Raw genomic sequence first — 22,690 nt, 5'->3', positions numbered from 1 at the left:
TCGATCAGTGTCCGTGTAAAAGAGGGGTGTAAGTTTAGTTGGGCGATTTTATATGCCAGGCCAGTATGCCAAACTCTGTCGAATGCTTTTGTGACATCGCGGAGGACTATGTCTATTTTGTTTTTTTTTTTGAGCTAGGTTGATGGAGAGTGTTTCGCAGAGTGTAGCCAATGCAGTGTGAGTTCCGCTTTGTTTTCTGAATCCGTGCTGTCTGGGGTTGAGCAGGTTGTTTGCTTCGAGATGGTTGTAGAATCTATTGTTAAGTATTTTATCCAGTAACTTTCCTTAATCAAAACACGAAGTCGTAGGGATCAACGTTGATTAGTATTTCCTTGTCGAAAGTTCAAAACGACATTCTCGCTTTTGGCAAGACTATTACAAGCGAATTTTTTATTCTTCCAATAAAAAAGCATAGTAGAAAAAATTAAAATATACAGAGAAGTGCATGGGTTTAGGCGTAGGATGAGATTATTCCTTATGAGATTAAGTAAAATGTGAAATAGTTATATTATTAAAAATCCGTAAGATTAACTACGGAAATACAGAGACAACTTCCCAATAAACAAGATAACTTTTTTATAACAGCGAGGAATTAGCATTAAGGACACGCATTTTACTGCAATATTGAATGGCCGTTGCAAAAGTTTAGGGAGGAAGTTTCATATATTTAATGAGCAAAGGTGAATACACTTAATTAAATCTGAGGAGTACTTCACGATTTTAGAGTTGACCTAAAATACGTAGAAAAGATAGTTTGAAAATTCGACCTCCAGAGAAAAATTATACCAAGAAAGAATCTTCTGACACATACTTTGATGTAGATAAATGTTACGGCATTAAGTCACGACATGTTCACCTCCTAGCAATCAGTTACTGGAAAAATATCAGATACATCGTCATGAACTGAGCAAGACAGGATCTCTCTTTCTGAAAGTAAAGTTTAATGCTAATTGAGGTGAATAGTTGGACTAATCGTCACTATTGTTGAAATAGATTTAGTGGTGGAGAACTACGAGACCCAATCCATCGTTTTTGCTAACTGTTGATGCAATCAATTAAAAGTCGCTATAGTGGACATGAATTTACATTTTTCTTTCGCTCACTCAAGGTTATTATGTTTGTGAGAAGTTTTTTCCATATTCTCCCATGAATACTAATGACTTGAAATTATGATAATATAGGTTCCCTTGAAAGCGAATCGAATCTGGTGCGATAAGATTATCTGTAATAATTGGGCACGATTCTGCTGACAAGTTTGAAATTCAGGCAATTATGGATACAGCAGACGATGTATGAAAAATAATGTATGAAATTTTACAGAACTATCGTTCATCCTTTAATGAGTTAATGCATTGTATTCAGGTCGGAATTTATTTTTCTGCATTCTGCAGAGAGTGTTGAATTTTTATTTAGCCAAATGTAAGAAAATGCATGTTGTCAAAAAATATTTCGCAAATCTTCATCGATGATTCAATTGACTGACAATTTGACTTCAAGACGCTAAAATTAGGCCAATCTAGATTTTACAAAAACCAAAGATTTCATTGAAATAATGTTCCTGATCTATTTACACAGAAAAGTTCCTTCGGCTTTTGTTATGAGCAGGCGCAAGGGCGCCTGCTCTTATGAAATTGAAATAAACTGTCTGCACGTCCAATGTTTTAGAGACGCCCTCATTTATCGCGGGTATTTTTATTCAACTGCAGGATTTTGGCGTGATAAATATTGTTTCATGAAATAGTTTTCAGATAGTGATAGTGGTAGCATTACAGTAGTATTTCGGAAATGCTAATGCTTATGCCGAAAAATTTACGCTGCTAATTTTCTGATAAATGTATTGATCCATGAACATTTTGCAGTGTATTGATTCATCAAGTTACATCCATCTCTCCTCACAGCACGTCTCATCTATGTATAAGAAATCAATTTATTTTAGAATAATTGGTAATCGGATAAACTGAGGGCAACTCATATTTTAGTTTTTTCTATTATTGTATTTCAGTTCACATTTGTCAACTAATAATTCGTGGAAATGTTTCGCAATTTCAATTTTTTGCCGAAAATAGGCAACTTTAATTAATTTAGTAATGACATTACATTACACTACATTACATCACATCACATTATATTGGATAGCATTACATTACATTGAATTGCGTTGCGTTATATTACATAAGATATCATCACATTACATACCATTACATAACATCACATGACATTAAATTGCGTAACATCTCATTACGTTACATTACGTTACATTAAATTACATTGTATTATATTACATTATATAACATCACATTATATTACATAACATCATATTACATTACAGTGCATATATATCACATCACATTACATTACATTGCATTGTAATAAATTTCACCTTTGATGCTTAATTTGGGCCGAAATGATTAGGGAGCTTCATGCTCATATTTCGTGCGATTTTTTAAATTTTCGTTACAAAAATTAACTTCAAGGTTTTATCACCTGCCTGCAATATTGAGATTAAAAAAGAACTTTCATATAATTATTCAACAATTGCCGCAGAATAATTTTCAATTATTGTCTAGGTGGAGCATGAGCGGACAAAGATCCAGTCTTCTTGTCGTAGTCAAGCTCCAGTTTTTGTCAAGTGCTGCTTTTTATGGAAAAATTATTCGTTAGGATTTTCTCACTTCTGCGATTAGTCGTGGAGGTGATTTCTGCGTGGATAGTTGTGCCGTAGTCATTGCTCAGACTACAGATCTCTTCATTCATTAGTATACTATTTCAGTAGTATTGTTTGCTATCACACTGTGCTAGAGCTTAGGTTTTATGAGTGAGAATTCTATTACACGAGTCAACGTTGAATCCCTGTAAGCAAGTCTGCGTTTGATTCCAGTGTCTTGCCACAGCAAGGATGCTTCAAAGCTTTGAGCGGCTCAAGGCCACCAGGAACTGAATGAGAAAAGGAAATATTATATTTTTCGCTTGTATTTGAATTCCATTTGCTGAAGTTCATATATGTCGAAAGTAATAAAGCATAAAATATTTAAATCCATGTAATTGTGGTCGAAAATTTAGTGTCGCATATTCGTTGATTGTTTCCATATATTTTCATGAGACAGAAGTTTTTTAACAGCGTTTCGGGCGAAATAAATCCGTCCAATTCCGATGTTTTTTCACTGACATTACATGGCAAGGAATTTAGTGGCATCATTTCTGTAAAATCATCAGAGAAGAAGTGTTTTCCGTAATCAGATTTCTTGAATTCTTTGATCAAGTCAGATTAATTGAGAGATTTAATGATTTTTCTCAACGGATATTTCCAGCGAACTAGCGTCGTACATGTTTGTACAACTCAAAACCGGTTCCAGCTTTGAAAAATCTACGCTTAACACTCGCGCCATGTAAGGGATGATACGAGATTCGCAGTACACTATTTTTTTAGAACTTATAAAATATTTACCAAATATAAGTGGTTACACATATAAATTCATGGCACCCTCCCATAGCATGAACAAATTAGAAAGAGCGTAATGCAGCCACCACCGTCCACAATTGTCTCAGTGAGTCGGTTGACGCTCGTTCGTTGTTGATACGATTGTATTGGGACTGCTCCATCACGTTTGTTACAAAATTTTTCACGATTTTTGAGCTGAAATTCAATAATGCACACATTTAAAGACATTTATACCCTTAATGTGGTCAAAACAAAACCGATTTTCACCTAATTAGCAACATAAAATAGCGCTGTGGAGAGTGTCAGTACCACTTCCCAAGGCTGGTAGCGGCCGGTTACTTTATCAACAGCTATTAAATAATTGATATTAATTAAATAATAATAATTAAATAATAATTAATTCGGTCATTAATTGACAACTGTAATAAATTGGTTTTCAGTAGAAAAGCCTGCAAAGTGCAAAAAATACTGTATTACTAATAATACCAAATAAACACTCTTGTGTTTTCATACAATTTTTTCACTATTTACAGATATTACTTAAAAACATAAATATGTAACAAACCATGTATTTTCTTAGTTTAACAATATTCTAATGAAAAACTTTTATAAGTGGTATCCGCTTTAAAATTTGCATCGTGGTGCTAATTATTGAACATCAATCAAGTTTCCGCATCGATTCGTTCAGACAAGCCGGATAACTCTACAGATAACAAAATGCATGTAAGTATTAACGAAGTTCAAAAAATGCCCTTCAAGCGTGGGTAAGGAAGTAAATAATGACATGCAATAGAAACCATACGTATGCGCTCGTCTCAGTTTTATAAATATAAATTAAAGTCAGAACAAAGCATCAAAATTCTTTCATGTCAAGGGTTATTACTGCTTTTTACCACATTTCTCTCTAACTTCACTTCTTGTTGTTTGTTTCTTTGTTTGTCTGTCTGCTACAAATCTTATAATCGATATTTAACACACTTCTAATTGTCTAATTGATCTGAAGTTTTGCAAACTTGCGTCAAGTTGGAGACAGTGCTTGCATCAATTGACATAATACATAATTTTATTAATTTAAATATTTTTTGAAATTAAAAATAAAATAGAAATACTTTTTTTAATATTTGCAACTAAAATTAGAAATTCATTGCACATGTGTAAAATCAGAGACCAAGAGACAATAGCCTCTTTGGAAGTGTTGTCTCTAAAAAGTAATTTTTTAAAGCATATTATTTTAAATTAACAGTAAAATTTACGTAGTTGGTACTTTGCACTAAAGCTTCAAAATATTATGTCACGCTCAACCTTCCTTTGCTTTTCTAACGTTTTTAACGTTTTCTTTACTTTAAAATCTTAACGTTTATTTATGCCATATCATGGCAGTTGGCGGTATTGTCGCTGCTGCTGGCAGCGTCTACATGCGCAGCCAAGAGAACTGATCTGTACTACAACAGCTCCTTGCCAGCGCCCCAGCAACACTTCAAGTTCCTCTTCCTGCTCCCGACTCCTGTAACCAGCCACACGTGGGCCGTCGCCCCACTTGCGGTGGCGTTGGCACACAGGGGGCACGAGGTAAGAAACACGACGCTATATTTTAGTTTAATTATCTTGCTCGCGTCACCAGAAGCGTCGTGCAGCGTGTTACTACAGTGTCTTTAATTGTATAACGGCGTCTGCGGTGTTATTTCTTATCTATAATGTGCAAGATCACAAATGAATTTTGGAATGTTATCGTTAAAAGGGTGTAGTTTTGTTTAATACATTGAATCAAATTAATTTATATGTAATGTGTTTTAAGCTATACTGGTCGAGTGACGACTTTCTTCTAAATTAAAAAAAAAAAGTCTCGGAATCTAAAATGAAACAGTCGTGCAGAATGTTGAAAACGAAAAATATTTATGTACTCTACCCGCTTATTGATGAAAAATTTCACCGCTATCGCAGGCATTGTTGTTTGAAAAAAATTCTTTGAACATCTCACTGCCTAGGTCTCCATGCTGTGCGATGACCCGAACATCTTCGAGTTCCCAAACGTAACTTGCATCTACCACGGCATCACGATTACCGAACAAATACCACATAAGTATGGCAAAGACAGCAACTTTGTTACTGAATTTACCAAAATTCTTAATTCGCTAGACGGTATTGCCGAGAAGATGAGCTCTTCGGCGGCATTCCAAAAACTCTACAAAAGTCGCAAAGAATTTGATCTCATCGTTGTTGAAGATTTTGCTATGGCCGTGAGTACACGGACGTCGTCAAAATTTAACCTGAATTTAAAAAGTATGCAACATACAACCCAATCCGCACTGAACTAAATTTAAAGAAATAAATGTCCCTGTATTCCCTTTTGAAAGTTTTTCAGGGGAAAACAGGCAGTTGTCATTAGATTCATGAAACGAAATAAAATACTTAATCTGATAAACTTATTAATGGAAACTCGAATTCTTGAAGTATGTGAGAGACAAAACTTATTTGAAAAACGTGTATTTGAACTGATTAGAAATCTTATGAATAATCTACGTTAGGAATAATTGTAACGTTAATGCGAAATGATTGAGAATACGTCAGACTACGCCACGCATGATATAACCAGAGGTTGACAAAATTTCAAATTCTGGCTAATAACGAAAATATTCGTCGAAAGTATAATTAACATTCCCGTGAACAAGTTGTGCAAGTCTCGTATTATACGTCCGTATTTTCTCAGGTGATGTACCCTCTTCTCAACGAGATGCCGTACGTCCTCTACTCTTCGCTCTCACTGAACGCCTACCAGAGCGCCCAGCTCGGCAATGTCCAGAACCCTCTTTACGTGGCCGAGGGAAGGTCATTCGATTTCCCTCATTCAAATTCATTGATGGATCGTATAAAAAACCTGATAACCAATATATTCTCTTACATTTTCTTCGGTCTACTTCTTCATTGCGCCACTAAAACAGTAAGTTGTGGTATGAACTTGAATTTTCATGATCAAACGAATAAATACGGTTCTAAATGGACAAACTCCAATTAAATAAACAGTACTTGTTGAGAATTCAATTAAAATACTAAATAAAATAAAATAAGTTAAGTAAATTAATTTTAAAAATTAAAATAAAAAAGTTAATTAAGTAGTAAATTTAAATTTAAATTCTAAATTAAATTAATACATTCAGTTCCCATGGAACTATAGCTCATCATCACCTTTCAATGTGATCTAACATTTCGGACACATGAAAGTGATCATGTTGAAGCTACATTTCAACATTTCGGACAAATTAAAGTGATCATTTTGAAGCTACATTTCAACATTTCGGACACATTAAAGTGATCATGTTGAAGCTACATTTCAACATTTCGGACAAATTAAAGTGATCATTTTGAAGCTACATTTCAAAATTTCGGACAAATTAAAGTGATCATTTTGAAGCTACATTTCAACATTTCGGACACATGAAAGTGATCATGTTGAAGCTACATTTCAACATTTCGGACACATGAAAGTGATCCGAAAGTGATCATGTTGAAGCTACATTTCATATTGAAACCACACGGTATATCTGAAGAAATTTGTTGACCTTCATTGATTGATTTCAGCTCGAGACAAACGTACCTGATAGCCGAACGTTGACTGAACTAGAACGTAACGCCAGCGTCCACTTCATCAATACAATTCTGGCCCTGGATGGTCCTATGCCGCTACTTCCGAACCAAATACCAATAGGAGGTATTGTCCTGCGCCCCTTGTCAGACTTACCTGAGGTGAGATAAAATAATACGAAAAAACTTTTATGACACTTGACTGACATAGATAAAACATGTAATTTTGAAAAGAATTGAGTTCATCCTCGGACCGTTTAATGACACTAAACTATAATTATGATGAAATGGAAGTAAAAATGAATAGTTTAAATCACGTAGGTATAAGTATTAAAATTAATTGGAATAAACTGCGGGCAGTATCAACTCATATGCGTTTAATGCGCACTATTGAATATTGTTTTTGAATTAATTTCATATAATTTTTAACCCGCTTTACATGAAAAGTCTTAACAAATATCTTTCAAATCTTACAGTTTTTTTAATGGTCTCAATATATGATAATTCTCAGGATATAGCCGACTTCCTTTCTGGAGAAAAGCCCGTAGTTTACGTGAGCTTCGGGATTTCAGTCCTGACAGACGACAACATCCCCCCCGAAAACAAGAAAATATTGTTTTCCGTCTTCTCCAAACTTCGTTATAAAGTCATCGTGAAAATTTCTAAACAGAAGTACAAAAGAACTGATAACGTTCTTTACGTCGACTCTGTTCCTCAACAGACTATTCTAGGTGAGTGCTTATTTTCAAGATAAATATATATAAAAAATAAGTATTTGTACATAATTATTTATAAGATAAACGAGCTCCTAACTTTGACCTAAAATAAATTATAATCGTTCAAATTTTTACTCGTACGACTGACAATTGCTGAGGAAATGAGTAATCAGTAAGGACACGCATTTACATTAATTCTACAGGGCACAACACATTTCTTGAATTAGAGCTAACACCTCGAAAATATTTTTTTTATCTCATAAAAAACTTATTTACCGAATTTTATAACAATAAATGTTTTCTTCCATTCAATACACGATTTAAAAAAATATGTGAGAAATTGTACACTTACCTGATCTGCATCGCTCGTAAAGAAAAAAAAATAAACAGATTAAGAAAGACAAAGTTTATTCACAAGTTTAACTATTAAAAAATATATCCGCCGTACTAATATCTGTTATGACACAAATTTTTCTTAAATACCCAGAATGATATGATATTTGCTGCTGATCTCTCAGATGTACGGCATGAATATTCTGTCTGTTCAAAGTGGACACTGTGAACGAATTTCAGTTCCAGGCTGATGATAACCTTCACACATGTAAACAATTTGTAGAGCAACCATCGAAAAATACATATGTAGTATTAAATATATTACGCCCTCATGAGGCGACTGGAATGAATTTTTGTTCGTACCTTATATAAGATAGCTATAACTTGAGTGTCCATAAATTTGGACTTAGAAGCGAAATTCACTCAAAAACAGCGAAGGCTGCTCCAGAGATAGGTAGTCAATAGTGATTTTCATTGTTGGTATTTACGACAAAATGTAGTAACAAGGGTAGTTGACGACTATGACTGAACACAATGTAGTAACAATGTAGTAACAATAAAAAACGACTATGACTAAAAGTTACCTTATGAAAATCATGAAATGAAATAGAACTTAAATGATATGTTAATAATTACAACCACTCTGAAAATAACCTACAAACGTTTCATTGAACCCTCTATAGGCTAGCTTTGTGTTTACGTACGTAATAAAATTTTTCCTTTCATTTGAAACTAATATTGATAAATTGACATATGTTGGCACATGGTCCGAAATACATGTAGTCGTGTGCATCATTGCGTCCAAATAAAGCGGGCGAAGCCCTGAGAAGGATAATATTTCAGCCCACCTACTTATCATGCTCAACCTAAGCCGATTGTTGTATGTTTGTGCGAGTGTATGTGCGCGTAAAGTAACCTCGTAATCGACATTTTAATCTAAAAAGAGAATCCATAATTAATGTTATTAATCATTATTGCTTTATTAATCACCACTTTTAAAATATATATAGTCATAATTGTTATTTATTGAAAGTTCTGGTTGAGACCGTGAAAAAATGAACATTAAGCACAGTTTGAATTGAATACGTTCTTTAAGGATGGGCACTTTAGTGGGCTCATCGATCTCTCAATAGATTTATTAATTGCCTTTTTATCCAGATTTTTTAATTGTTTTTAGCACATCCTAACGTGAAGGCATTCGTCAGTCACTGCGGATTAGGCGGCGCCGTAGAGGCAATTCAGAACGCCGTGCCGATCGTTGGCTTGCCAGCTCTTCTGGATCAACACAGAACAGCTTTTCTTCTGCAAAAACACGGTGCCGCCATTTTACTTTCATGGGACATACTGGACGAGAAAAACTTGGAAAACGCCATTGAAGAAGTCATTCTTAATCCGAGGTAAACACTTTCATATAATTTTAGCATGTTGCATAAAAAATGCTTAATATTCTTGCTGCCAGGTTAAATTATTAATTTCGTACTAACACTGAGTCATAACGATACATTTCATTGTCTGTGTAAACTTGTCAAATGATATTGCTAAGATTTTTTTTTGCATTTAACAGAACTTAAACGTAATATGTAGAGATGTAATGAAACATGAGTAGAACTAATTTTTGTCGCGTCAGATGAAATGTTGTTTTTCGTTATCGCATGATTCATTCATTGTCCGAAACCTAGATTTCATAGGAATGCAAAATTTAATTTGAATATTTCATTTTTATCAGTTACCGACGCAAAATGGGGGATTTGTCTCGCATATTTCGAGACCAGCTCGTCTCGCCGCTGGACACGGCGGTCTACTGGACCGAGTACGCAGCGAGACACCAGGGGGCGCCGCACCTCCAGTCTCCTGCCCGAGGGCATTCTTTCATAAAGTTATTTGGTCTCGACTTCATTGTCTCAATATTCTTTGGGTTATTGCTTATTCAATGGATGTGGAAATGGAGATCTACTACGCAATTCGCAAGAAGAATAGATTACAATAAAAATAAATGTGATAATTTACAGGAATAATTTTTTAATATTAATTCAAAAGCCAAGAATTGAGAAAATTTTCGATTAATATTAATTTGAACCGCCTGAAGTTTCAATAACGCTTCAAATTTAAGCACACACGACGAGCTTTGTAATATTTACAACGGGTATTCAATGCCGCTGCTCCTGAACTCCGTCAAATTTGTTGACACTGTTTTAATTGAAATGATTACTATTCTTATTATTGTAAAATGATTGTTCTACTAGTTATTTTGGGTGTAATGAGTTTTCTGCAAGAAATAAGTGAAATTGAATTTTATGCACGTGTTCACGATTCCATAGATATAGTACGCCGAATACCTGTACAAAGTAATTATATCGATAAGATTCATTTCCTCTAACACACCATCATATGCATTTTATGTCATTTTTATATCATTGCAGTTGATATGAAGAAATTTGAAAAAAGAAAGTTGAAAGTCTTTACTATTTCAAGATACGAACTTTAAATAGTCTTTACTATTTACTTTTTACGAACAGCTAGTGCATTTTTGCCACCGAAAATCTGAATTTTGACTCGTACATTACTTTTCTCTATAAAAGTTTTCCTACTTTCTAAATTGATGAGATAATCTGTCGAATTATTAAAAACTTATCGACAACTTATTTTTTTAAATTAAATAAATTGCAGTGTTTTTTTATTTGCAATAAATTTATCGAATTTTATTTATAGAGAATTCTTATTCACTTAGCGAAAAATGAAAAATTGTGAAAATTTTGTTATTGGGGAAACTCAGTTATTCTTCAGGCTTCGCTCCTCGAATACAATAACAAAGTTTTGAGATTGTTCTCCGTTAACTTGTTCTATCCAGTTGGTCGTTATTAATTCCTGAAGATATATTCGAGAATTTTGAATTTTGTTGAATTCGGAAATAATAAAACGCAGTGAAACCGAAGAAACTTTTCTCGAACGCAGTAGATGAGCAGCGGTCATGCAATAAACTGATAAACGCACTAGTGATTGGGTCTGCGGGTAAAATTGTGGATATCAGTAAAAGTACCGAAATTAAGGGTTGAGGATAACAATATTCGAATATACAAGGAATGAGTCACTGGTACACAATTGCGCGTCTTTCTCTGCCAAAATCTCATCGTGAGAACGTGTTTACTGTGCAATAATTCAGGAGTATTCAGAGTGTGAAGAATAAACAGCAGGTTAAGATAATAATGGAGTAAGCCGCCGCGATGACCAGGTTGCAATTCGCGGTGGAAGGGCGGATTCTTATCTGGTAAAAAATACAGATACGCAGATTAAAAAGCTTATCTAACAATCAATTCAAGTTATAGCTCAAAAATGCAGTTTAATAATTCGATAATCATAAATAAGAGAACTATATGAATGTAAAAAAGGGAAAAAAGAGTTAAAGGTGTATTCACTCTTAGCAAAGTTAAAGACATGCAAGCATGTACGTTAAAGCCGGCAGAAGCCGGCAATACTTCAGGGAGCCAAAAGCCCTACGGGTTTTAATACCTGACACAAAGCCAGAAAAGTACATTCAAAGGCCTGGACACAAGGGGCTTGAACACGCCATATCATTACACTAAACAAAAGGAAAACACATTTACGCTAACTCAAATTAGGTTGCCAAGTAAGATTTTATTTTAAGGAGGGTAGTAAAGCTGTTTAAACACGAGGTCATCACAGATGCAAGGTTAAAGGTAAGAATAATTTTCGATTACGTTAGAGATCTACGATCTTGCCTCGTGACAGGAGACGATCAACAAGCGTAAATACTAAATTTTACCAAGAAATTGTGTATAAAATAGATGCGAGAACGTTATCCGCAAATTATTTTATAACCTATCATTATAACTTGCCAATTTAAGAGTTGGCTCAATGACTAATACTTACCCAGACTTGAGAATTTTCTCCGTAAATCAAGCAATAACATAAACTAACGTACAAAGCTTTTGAAAATAGGGAACAGCTTTAATACAAAACGATCCGTCCTGAAGATCACCTTTCATTTGACAAATCATTATATTAGAAACAAGAATTTCGGCGAGTGGCACAAGACATTAAAATTATACTAAAATCTGCCACCTTTTACCTGGTAATTAGTCTTCTCACTCCAAAAGTTTAACTTCATACGTTTGACGAAGGTGATATTATATATGTTTAAGTGAAATTGACGCGCGAAAATATCATTGTACAGTTTTTCAATACTCGAAAATTAACATTGTAAAGTCCTACATGATTATTTCCTGCTAGCGCATCTTTCATCAATTATTCAGAGAGAGAGAGAGATCCGAGTGTGTACTTCACCTGCAGGACACCGTTTATTGTATATTTGTGTGAACTAATCGGAACTAATGTGCCATGATTTTGGCGTGTTGCGGTGCAGTGCATTGTTGCGCCCTATACAATTGTGTCTCCGCAGTGCTGTTTGTTTCCTCGCTACAGAGCAATCGAGCTGCCACAGAGCAATCGAGCTGCCACAGAGCAATCGAGCTGCCACAGAGCAATCGAGCTGCCACAGAGCAATCGAGCTGCCACAGAACAATCGAGCTGCCACAGAGCAATCGAGCTGCCACAGAGCAATCGAGCTGCCACAGAGCAATCGCATCGTTGCAGTGCAATCTACAAAAGTAAAATCAATTTCACTCACTGTAAAATGAGCATGTGGGTCAGGATTTGTTCACGATTCACGATCGATTTGTTCACGGCAATTTGATCCATTTAATTTTCTGAGTGCACAGAAGCATTTCCAGCATACAGAATGAAAGAATAGTGCAGGACATAGATGACCGTGATGCCAAACTTATTAAATGTTTTTTTTTTGCGGGTAAAGGTTTTGAATGCCGCGAAATCGCTTAGCCGCCGTGCAGTACATTGTCAGACCGCAGTGCAACAGGATCGTCAATAAATTTTCATTTCTTTTACAGTTATTCCTTCCCTATTTATTCTGACTTGTTCTCTCTACACATTGACTTTATTTTCAGGAAAATTTCAGAGACTCTCATTTCATCGGAACTCGTTTGCTTGCAGGCACTTCTGTGGTCTCATTCGGACGGATCGAATGATAAAGAAAAAACAGCCGAAAAAACTGGGCCTTTGCGATATTAAGGCATGGTAAGTGGGGAATTCGAAATTACGAACGTGGAAGTTTGGCTATTACCTGTGAGTTGATGCATTATATTAGAAAGTGTTTACCTTGAAGAATGGAGACAAAAGAGAAGGTTTCTCTATAAACGATTGTAATATTCAAAAGTTTTGCTAGATATACCTCCCGATCACATGAGTAATTTAAGATTTAAAGGCAGTTATTATTCAATTACATTAGGCATATCGTAAGCCATCTGTCGTCACAGAAAAAACGGGATAGAAGGCAGCGAGGGCAAAAATTTCACTTGATCAAACAAATAAACTTAATGGTTAGATTTAATTCCTTTGTTGAAGGTGTTCATCCTATAAGGAAGTATTTCACTTCGACGATATAATGCTAAATTTTGCAAACAATTTTAGCGTCTCTCGTTTAAGGTCTTTCCGAAATTGAATTGAACATGTACAGCCTACAAGCCATTTTAAAACATACAAAACAAACCCGAATCTCGTTTCATAAAATCACAGAAAGCCTTGATCGAAATAATTGTAATCGGAATAACGTGTATACCTTTCCAGAAACTGTTCTATAAGCATCACGAAATCGTGTATTCTCTTACTCTTCTCCACGGTTTAAAGAATACATCAGAAATTTCTCACATTAATTTTAATTTCAGTAAATTTCATAATGAGAACAGTGCGGCTAGCAGAGGACGCTTCCGTGCAATAATGCGATCACTTGAACATGAGCTGGTGCTCAGCAAGATCCTCATCAACAGGATACAAGGTGGAGTGGATACATTGCTCAGGAAGGAACAAGCAGGCTTCAGGAGGAGAAGAGGAACTGTCGACCAGATATTCATTCTCAGAAACATCCTAGAGCAAGCCAACGAGTGGAACGCTACATTGTACGTCCACTTCGTTGATTTTGAGAAGGCATTTGATTCAATACACCGAGACAGCCTTTGGGCCATCATGCGCCAATATGGAATACCTCAGAAGCTGATCCGGCTAGTCAGGACTCTCTACGAGGACTTTCAGTGCTCCGTGATCCCTTCTGTCTTCAACAATGAATCACCTGCAGCAAAAAACAACCAGGTTAGAAAGTAATGCAGCAAAAGTGGGGCTAAAACTGAATGCCAAGAAATGCAAGATATTGACGGTCAACCGCAGGAGCAACAACAAGCATGAGGGCTGGAGAGAGCGAGGTGGAGGAAGTGGAGAGCTTCACATATCTGGGTGCAAACGTCACTAAAGATGGTGGGAGCACAGTGGATGTGAGGAGGCGAGTGGCAATGGCAAGCGCGCAATTCAAAAGACTAACAAACATCTGGCAAGCCAGAAACATCAGCAAAAAGACCAAAACCTCCCTGTTCAAGAGCCTGGTTCTTTCAGTTTTGTTATATGGATGTGAGACCTGGAAACTAACCAAGGGAGAAGAAAGAAAACTAGATATCTTTCAGACCAAATGCTTACGGAAGATTTGCAAGATCCGATGGCAGCAACACATCTCAAACAAGTCGGTTGTTGATATGACAGAAGTGGAGAAAATCAGTGAGGTGGTGGGGAGACGGAGGTGGAACTGGGTGGGACATGTGTTGAGGAATGACAGAGCAAGCGACTGTGCTGTGGCCCTCGGGTGGGCACCTGAAGGAAGGAGGAAGAGGGGACGCCCAAAAACAACTTGGAGGCGAATGGTGGAAGAGGAGAGAAACAGAGCAGGCTGGAACTCGTGGAACATAGCACGGCAGGCAGCTGCAAACCGGACCCAGTGGAGGAGTGACGTCAAAGCCTTGTGCGCCTTATGGCGCGGAGAGAACTGAACTGAACTGAACATGAGATAACATTTTTCACATATTATAGTGGTTGTCTGTTGATGGTCGTAATAGATCTAGCAGGAGGGGGTTGGTAGGAATGGTTTCACATACTTCACAATCTGCAGAAAAGATTTGATATTGTCTATTTCCATAATCTGGTATGAAGTAGACCATGAACCGTGGCTGAAGTTCCATGGCTGAAGTTCCATGCTGAAGTTAAGAAATTTCAGTCAGTGAGAATGTTTTTAAGCAAAAAACATTAATTACTAGGTAAATGGCAGTTCAAGTTCTGCTTGCAGCCTTGATTGGCATCAACTAGTCTTGCATCAAGTTTCAGCCATCAATAAATGTAAGAAATTTTGTATTGATCTTCTGGCAAGTCCAAATTGTCTTTCAAAATTGCATCTCTTCTGATATTTTGCCCCAAATAGGGGATTATTATTTTAAATGCACGCTGAAATTTTAATTTTGTTCTGACCTTGGAAGCAGCGCTGCTCGTCCCTGTAGAGACGAGCGTTTTCCGGAAAATAGGGTAACATGGGGCAGCGAGCCCACTGCGGGTCAAGGGCCCATAGCGGGTTTCTCGCTAAGTATGGCAGATATTGGTCCGTGTTCTCTACCGCCGGTCGACAGTTTTACTGGGATTAAGTGTACGGATTTACGTTTTGCTAAGTGTTCGCGTTATTAAGTTCTTTGCGAATAACTGTTTTAGTCCAGGTAAAAATTTTTTTGCCGCTAAATAAAGTTTTTTCCATTACTATAGATGAAGATTTTGAAATTACTTTGAATCATTTTTTCAAAGTAATATTTATAGGGATAATTTTGAGACCAAGTTTAGACTATTAGCTTTTAAAATAAAATGTTGACACGACATAAATTGAAATGATACCTAGTGGGGGCAACGGGCCCACGCGTGTCACGGGGCAAAGCGCCCATGGTGAAGTCTTGTATTATACATCATTAGATTTGTCTCAGTGACCTTTTCAAACTATGACTAGCTTTTTGCATTACAAATTACACTTCATATTGCATGATTTTTTGATTTGCCGCCTCAAGGCATCAGGTTTAGTTTCTAGTTATGCGTATTTATGACCACTTTTCGAGTTATTGACTCTTGCCTTGCCAAAAGTTGATTTCAGTCAACACCAATGAGCCAAAAGTTGATGAGAGTTTTTATGGTGTTGGCTGAAATCTTATATTTTTTCTAGTCAAGGATACATTTTTTCATGTCAAGGACGAATTTTTTATCGCAAAGATATCTTTTTCAAGTCAAGGATATATAATGTTATGTCAATGAAATATTTTTCTTCACGTCAGTGATAGATTTTTTAAGCCAAGAGTATATTTTTTTCAAGTTATGGATATGATTTTTGAGTTGTTATAATAAATGAATGAATGTCATTTTTTTATTACATTTTTCTTATTTTTAACTGTAAAGTGTTGTTTTATAATTTTTAAAAGAAAAATATGCAATTGTGGTAAAGGAACCAAGGGTGGGCGCCTTGCCCCAAGCCCATGGGCCCATTGCCCCAGGGGTGGAGCAATGGGCCCATTTTGACACTTTTTACAAAATAGTGTTTCATTAAAAATTGAATAACTCTATAGGCGTCTAATTCACATCATACATTCCTCATTAGTTGTACCTTTAAACAAAACAAAGAACCACCTCGTATCAATTAAAACTTCATCAAAATTTTAGTTTAAAAAAGTGGGGGGCGCGCTGCCCCACGTTGCCCTACTTCTAGAAGATTTTACTGGTATTTTGGCCACCATGTGCATTTAATCCTGTAGCGATCGTATTAAAAAACTGACCAGGTTGGTCGCTTATTATAATATGTAAACCAAGCTATTAGCCTATTACATATGTGTACACGTTTAAGGAAAAATATATGTTCAGACTTAAAATGCCTAGCACCATATCGGACCAGGTGGAAGTCTAGTAGCTATTTCAAACTATCGCCAGTCCTGAAAAGGTCCGGTGAAATGGCAAGATTTTAGATCTTCTGCGAACAAGTCACGAAAAGTATAAGAATCGGCTCACAGGCCACATCAGACCTACTCTTTAGCGCCTCCATCACTATGTTATGTTATGATACATATGTTAAGTAATCCACGCGCTAACTTTAGGGTTAGGTTCTCTGGTAAATGAAAGCCTACCATTTTATCTATAAGCATCAACGCAAATTTAAATTTAATCGGAAAATCAACTTTTTATTGCAAAAATAATTCACGTTATTGATAAATTCTGTTACCAGCATTTATACTGACGGATTTTGTGAGAAATGTTTGTGTTCAACATTGTTGACATTTTTCTGCTCTAGCGACTAGTCTGTGGGAAAAATATTGTTCAACAACACTCAGTCAACCGCCGTGAAAAATTTATTTATTCATGTTTTATTTATTTATTTTTAACATATCGTCATGAACATAAACTGCGGCAAGGAATTAAGAAATAACTAAGTTTCATGTCGAAATTTATGTTGCATGATTCACAATACTTGCATGAGACCAATTTTCTCCTAATGTTCTATTGTACTTTTTGTTCGATTTATCTTGTACAATTAGAGACAGGAAGTTATTGGGTGCTTGAGCAAGTTCTTATGATGACCTTCAAAAACCACTTTTTTATCCGTTCCTACGTCACGGGAATAAATGCGTCTTGCCAAGTGTGCTTGCACCAACAGTAATAGTAGAGCAGGTAACTTCTCGTCGACCAGTTCTATTTTAAATTGAGCTCCACTTACTTGTTGCATTTTAAGCACAGAAAAATATTCCAGTCGTGTTTCAAGCTTGCATAAAATGTCGATTGTATTTTGAGGATGGCTCATTTTTTTTTATGGCTCAAGCTTAATTTTTAAATCGCTTGCGCCACTTGAACTACGACGATGTGACGTTGTACAAGCATTCAAATTATAAATGCATAAACAGAATCTGTGCAATTTACTAATCGACCTGAAAATCGTTGATCAGAATATATGAGGACTGCAGGTATAGGGGACCATTTGATTAGTTGGCGTTTTTCTGTTTGAATTCTTAATTCTTTGAGTTTTCTAATAATGATAGAGACGCCTAGCGAGTGAAGAATTTTAATAGATTACATTTTGCAATGAAAGAAATGGGAATAAAAGATAAATGTGATCGCAGATATTTACATGAAAATACGAAGGGAACCTTTTGAAAACTGAAATTGTGAGAATGTTGTTGTGGAGCCAACTTCAATTTTTGTTTGTTTTTAAATATCTCCCATTAAAAAATTCATTGTGATGAGAGATTTCTAGAATTTCAGTTAATAAACGATGCAGTTACTATCAACGAAATTAAACTTGCATTATTTCTTACTCATCAAGTGAAATATACACAGCAGAAAATGCACGTGCCTTGATTAAGATCGGCCTTGGCGGGGCCACTGTCGACTCTACTAGTTTTTAAACATTAAAAAAATGCAGGTGCGTACCTATATTTTAATTTCCCGGTACGTTAAGTTCAATACAAGTAATTGCTCAAATAACATATATTCTTATATAACCGCATCCTTAGGATATTAAATAAGTTGAGTATTTACAAAATTGAAGGAATTAATGTATATTACGCCCCCTCCGTATGTAGAATTCTTTAATTACCTAAGGCAATAAATAGACTATAAGCTTCAATCTTACTGAAATTTCTGCCTTGTATATATAATATGCATGACGACCAATATGGTAATAAATTTTACGATCTTGCGAGATTCTGAAATTCTGATATCTATTTAGAATATATTTCAGAACGAATGACTTAAAAACTCTCGAATGGAGGCCATATATTAACCCAAGATCAAATAATGCTGGAGTGCAAAATTACTTAATTTATTTTAATAGGTAAATTGTTATGTTTTTATTCCCGTTATATCGTTGTAGTTTCTACTTTCATAGCTTCAAATGAAATATTTCATTTACAATATTTTCAAAAATTTTATGAATTTGATACTCCGCGTAATTATATCGGTCGTCATTAAGTGATTTAATGATAATTAATTATCGTAAGTGATATTATATCCTAATTTGTTGATTAATATTATTAAATTAATTTTTAGGTTTTTTAATATGATGAGAAATTATACATAATATATGAAAGAATTAAATAAACAGCAAAAGATATGTATATTCTGAAACAATTAAAAATTTTCCTCAGTGTTTCCTTGTGTAAATCACAATACGATTAATAGTTGTCTTTTCAGGTCATGGGTAAATGATATATATAATAAAAAATTATTGCTTTCATATCAATTAAAAATGCGATACAAGCGTCATGCGTCTCCTTAAGAAATGGTTTTCCTAGAACTATAATGATATTAATTTTTTCGGCAGGCATGTATTTTTCTATAGTACCGGTAACCCCCATCCAAAAGATATTTAAATGATTGCACGTTGCAAGAAATACATGAATTATTTGGTCAATTGATTTTGTAGACACACATAGATCTCATGTGTAGTTTTCTATTCAAAAGGACATCATATTCATCAAAAACGACAACATTCACAAAAAATAATGTAGCCATTGCAGGGCTAGGAAGGATACAGAATGCTGATTTTATCCACCACAAAAATTGACAAAATTTTAAATGGAATTCATCTTTTAGAAAATTTTTAAAAATTAAATACCTCCCAATGTGATCATTTATTTTACAAATTACTGAATTCGTGAACCTATTACCATAGTCAGAAGCGCATCTTATATCATTTTATACATTTACTCGCGTGTTTCCTTGCAGCATTCAGAGGCGTTGTTGCTGCTGCTGATGGCATCTGAATGGAGCAATACTTTCTTCAACAACAAGTATTCAGCGCCCCAGCAATACTGCGAGATTCTCCTGCTACTTCCAATACTTCCACCCACACATGCATGGGCAGTGGCATCTCTCTTGGTGACATTAGCTCGCACCAGGCATAAGGTAAATAACAATACACATATGAGTCAACATTGTCTTTTTTGCCTTTAAAACTGCTCGTTTTGGAGGCTTTAAAAATATTTGTACTAAATAATATAATAATAATGAAAATAATAATAATAAAAATAATAATAATAAATAATAATAATATTAATAAAATACAACAATTCATATATGAGTCAATAATTCTTTTTTGTCCGCACGAATTTTCATGTTTAAATTCAGGCAGTTAAGCGTAATGAACGTTTTCCTCAGGATTTCTCCTCCCGTTGTGAAGATCCTAGCGTCTTTGAACTTCCCAACGTTCGATGCTTCCTACACGGCGGCCAGGTTAAGCTTCCGACAATCCAGAATTATAGAAAACAAGGTTTTTTAATGGCCATAATAATCAATTTTGTGAATTTGCCCTCAGAAGTTTTTGATGCGATGTACAGAAATTTTATACACATGGTCTACCATATTTATGACATCGCAGTTATTTTTATTTCTCAATGAACAGGTGAATTAATTTCTTATGGGATGAGCTAATGTATATATGTAGTCAAGAACTACCTAAACAATTCTCATACGTATTTATTCAATATGACCGCCTTTATTTTTAATGACGGCCTCCAACCTACAATGGAAAGCTTCACAAGAGAATCGCAGCATTCCTTGAGGGATCATTTCCCATTCTCGTTTCAATTTAGACTTCAAACTATCCAAAGAGTCATGAGATGTTCTGCAGACCCTCCTCTCTAAAATAGCCCAAATCAGGGCTTCTTGAGAGCCATTCATTTTTGCTAATGAACGCTGGGATGTGACCCTGAATCCAGTTTTGGGTCATGTTTGAACCATGTGATGGGGCAGATTCTTGTTGAAAACTCCATGGTGAGCCTTTGAAGTGTTTACGACCCCAAGGTATAACAACTCCGAAATTTATCGCTTACAGTTCAATTTCACTCCTGAGGGGACAAAAACGAGTGGAGACCTCCCAGCTGTTACGACGGCCCAAACCATCACGGACATGGGATTTTGATGTCGCATTACTGTTCTGGTTGCCACAGATCCATCCCTATTTCAAACTCTGTCATTTTGACGACTAACGCTTTGTTCAATGTTAAATTTCTTCTCCTCACTAAACACCAAGTTGGGCAGCGTGCCATTCTCAATGAGATCCAGAATGTGCTGGCATCTTCCGAGCCTCATTCGTTCATGACGGTCTGTTAGTTCATGCCTTGTTTGCATCTTGTAAGGGGAGGTTTTGAGGTCATCTTTGAGGACTCTACGCATTGATGTCTGACTGACTCCTGTTCTGCAGCCAATTTTACAGCTGAGCGACGAGGGTTTCTCCTCAACTTCTCCCTCGTGTTTTTGACCAATTGTTTTGTTCGGATACTTCGTTTCCTCCATTGACCAGGTCGATTGCATGCTTCACAAGTTTCCTTAAATATTTTTGACCACTTTCCGCACAGTTTCACGACATATATGGAGCTTATTTGCAATGACTAAATTAATCTCGCTCATTTTATGAAGGGTTATAACTGCATTTTTATTTACTGCAATAAGTAATACTAAATTTATACACCTTAGAATTTGGCAATATAAAATAGATGAATTAATAGATGATATCAGGCTTTATAATAAATTAAAGCCTTCTATAAACAAATGTATTTTCATAGCAAATATCTGTTGTCATAAATATGGCGGACCGTGTATAGCTGCCTGGATAAAATTTCTTCGAATATCAAAGTTCTGAAAATTTTCACAGAAAATTGTGCCAGAAACATTTTTGCAGAAATTTTGCATGTAATTTACTACAATTTTACAAGAAGTTGCCTGAATAATAATCGTCAAATATGGCAAATATAAAAGCATGGCGTGATATTTCTTTCATCATTATAAGCAACGATTTTAATCGAAGCATGACATATGAATTCGTAACGTTTATATCCCATCCAAACTGTTGTTAAATACAGTCTATCTAGAAATAATAACCAGTTTGGTTTCCAAAAACCAATTGGTTTCCGAAAACCAATTGGTTTCCGTAAGGATAGCAACACAACCATGGCTATATTTTATCTAGTTCAAGACCTTCTTAGGACGTACCATTCAAAAGATTACTGTGTCGCTCTTTTTCTGGACCTACAGAAGGCTTTTTATTGTGTGAATCACCGAATTCTTTTAGGGAAGCTACACCGTTATGGTATTAGAGGGACCTTCCTCTCACTTATTCAGTCTTACCTCTCGAATAGAGAACAGTTCGTCGCGTTAAACGAGTTCAATTCACCCATAAAACCAATCACAGGATTTTCACATCCTAGACTGTGCCATAAATTTTGTACCTACGGAAGCGGGCACCCACGAGGGTGCAAAAAAGGAAGGGACTGCGCGTTCCATCACCCTAAGTTGTGCTGGAGTGTTATGCAGAAAGAAGATTGCACGTATGAAAACTGCAGGTTTCTTCACATAAAATCGCGGAAGCGAATGGAGGAAGCCGGCAGGAGAGGTGGCAACAATGATTCACCCCCACAAAGAAGGGCTCCTGCTGGACGCCAGCCCACTCCCTCACCCTCACAGTCCCCACCATCACAGGGAAGACAGGGCAGTGATAGGGTTGCGGGAAACACTGGTAGAAGGAGCGGTGAGGAGGGTAGTTCTTGGAGAAGGAGGGATGACCTAGCTACTCCAGGGAGTGGCCCAAGCGTATGGGACAGGGACGCACGTGGGGAGCCAGAGATTACCTACGGCGCTTTTTTAGAAATGAGGCATCAGCTGGAAATGATTCAACACCAGATGCAGGAGCTGCTGGGCCAGGGGC

The 22,690-nt window shown here is 36.0% G+C and overlaps 1 protein-coding gene and 1 long non-coding RNA gene across 2 annotated transcripts; both read left to right on the top strand.

Moving 5' to 3' along the window:
• Nucleotides 1-3,966: 3,966 nt before the first annotated feature.
• Nucleotides 3,967-10,096, top strand: LOC108676793 (UDP-glycosyltransferase UGT5). The gene is made up of 8 exons (XM_018164931.2): nucleotides 3,967-4,162; nucleotides 4,820-5,008; nucleotides 5,425-5,676; nucleotides 6,147-6,377; nucleotides 7,016-7,180; nucleotides 7,530-7,749; nucleotides 9,245-9,464; nucleotides 9,794-10,096. The coding sequence occupies exons 1-8, from the start codon at nucleotides 4,157-4,159 to the stop codon at nucleotides 10,080-10,082; spliced, it is 1,572 nt and encodes a 523-aa protein (XP_018020420.1). The 5' UTR covers nucleotides 3,967-4,156; the 3' UTR covers nucleotides 10,083-10,096.
• Nucleotides 10,097-17,677: 7,581 nt separating this feature from the next.
• Nucleotides 17,678-20,668, top strand: LOC108676788. Its single transcript, XR_001931191.2, has 3 exons — nucleotides 17,678-18,409; nucleotides 19,714-19,893; nucleotides 20,146-20,668. It is a non-coding gene; the product is annotated as an uncharacterized LOC108676788 (long non-coding RNA).
• The last annotated feature ends 2,022 nt before the right edge of the window (nucleotides 20,669-22,690 follow it).

Source organism: Hyalella azteca, unplaced genomic scaffold (assembly GCF_000764305.2).
Source record: "Hyalella azteca isolate HAZT.00-mixed unplaced genomic scaffold, Hazt_2.0.2 contig13566, whole genome shotgun sequence".
Taxonomy (NCBI): Eukaryota; Metazoa; Arthropoda; class Malacostraca; order Amphipoda; family Hyalellidae; genus Hyalella; species Hyalella azteca.
Note: the sequence above shows the minus strand (reverse complement) of the source record. Positions and strands in the feature narration are given on the sequence as shown.

Coding starts and splice junctions, on each gene's coding strand:
- LOC108676793 (XM_018164931.2), top strand. Junction 5,677..6,146: donor TTGAAGATTTTGCTATGGCC/GTGAGTACACGG, acceptor GTATTTTCTCAG/GTGATGTACCCTCTTCTCAA. Junction 7,750..9,244: donor TCCTCAACAGACTATTCTAG/GTGAGTGCTTAT, acceptor AATTGTTTTTAG/CACATCCTAACGTGAAGGCA.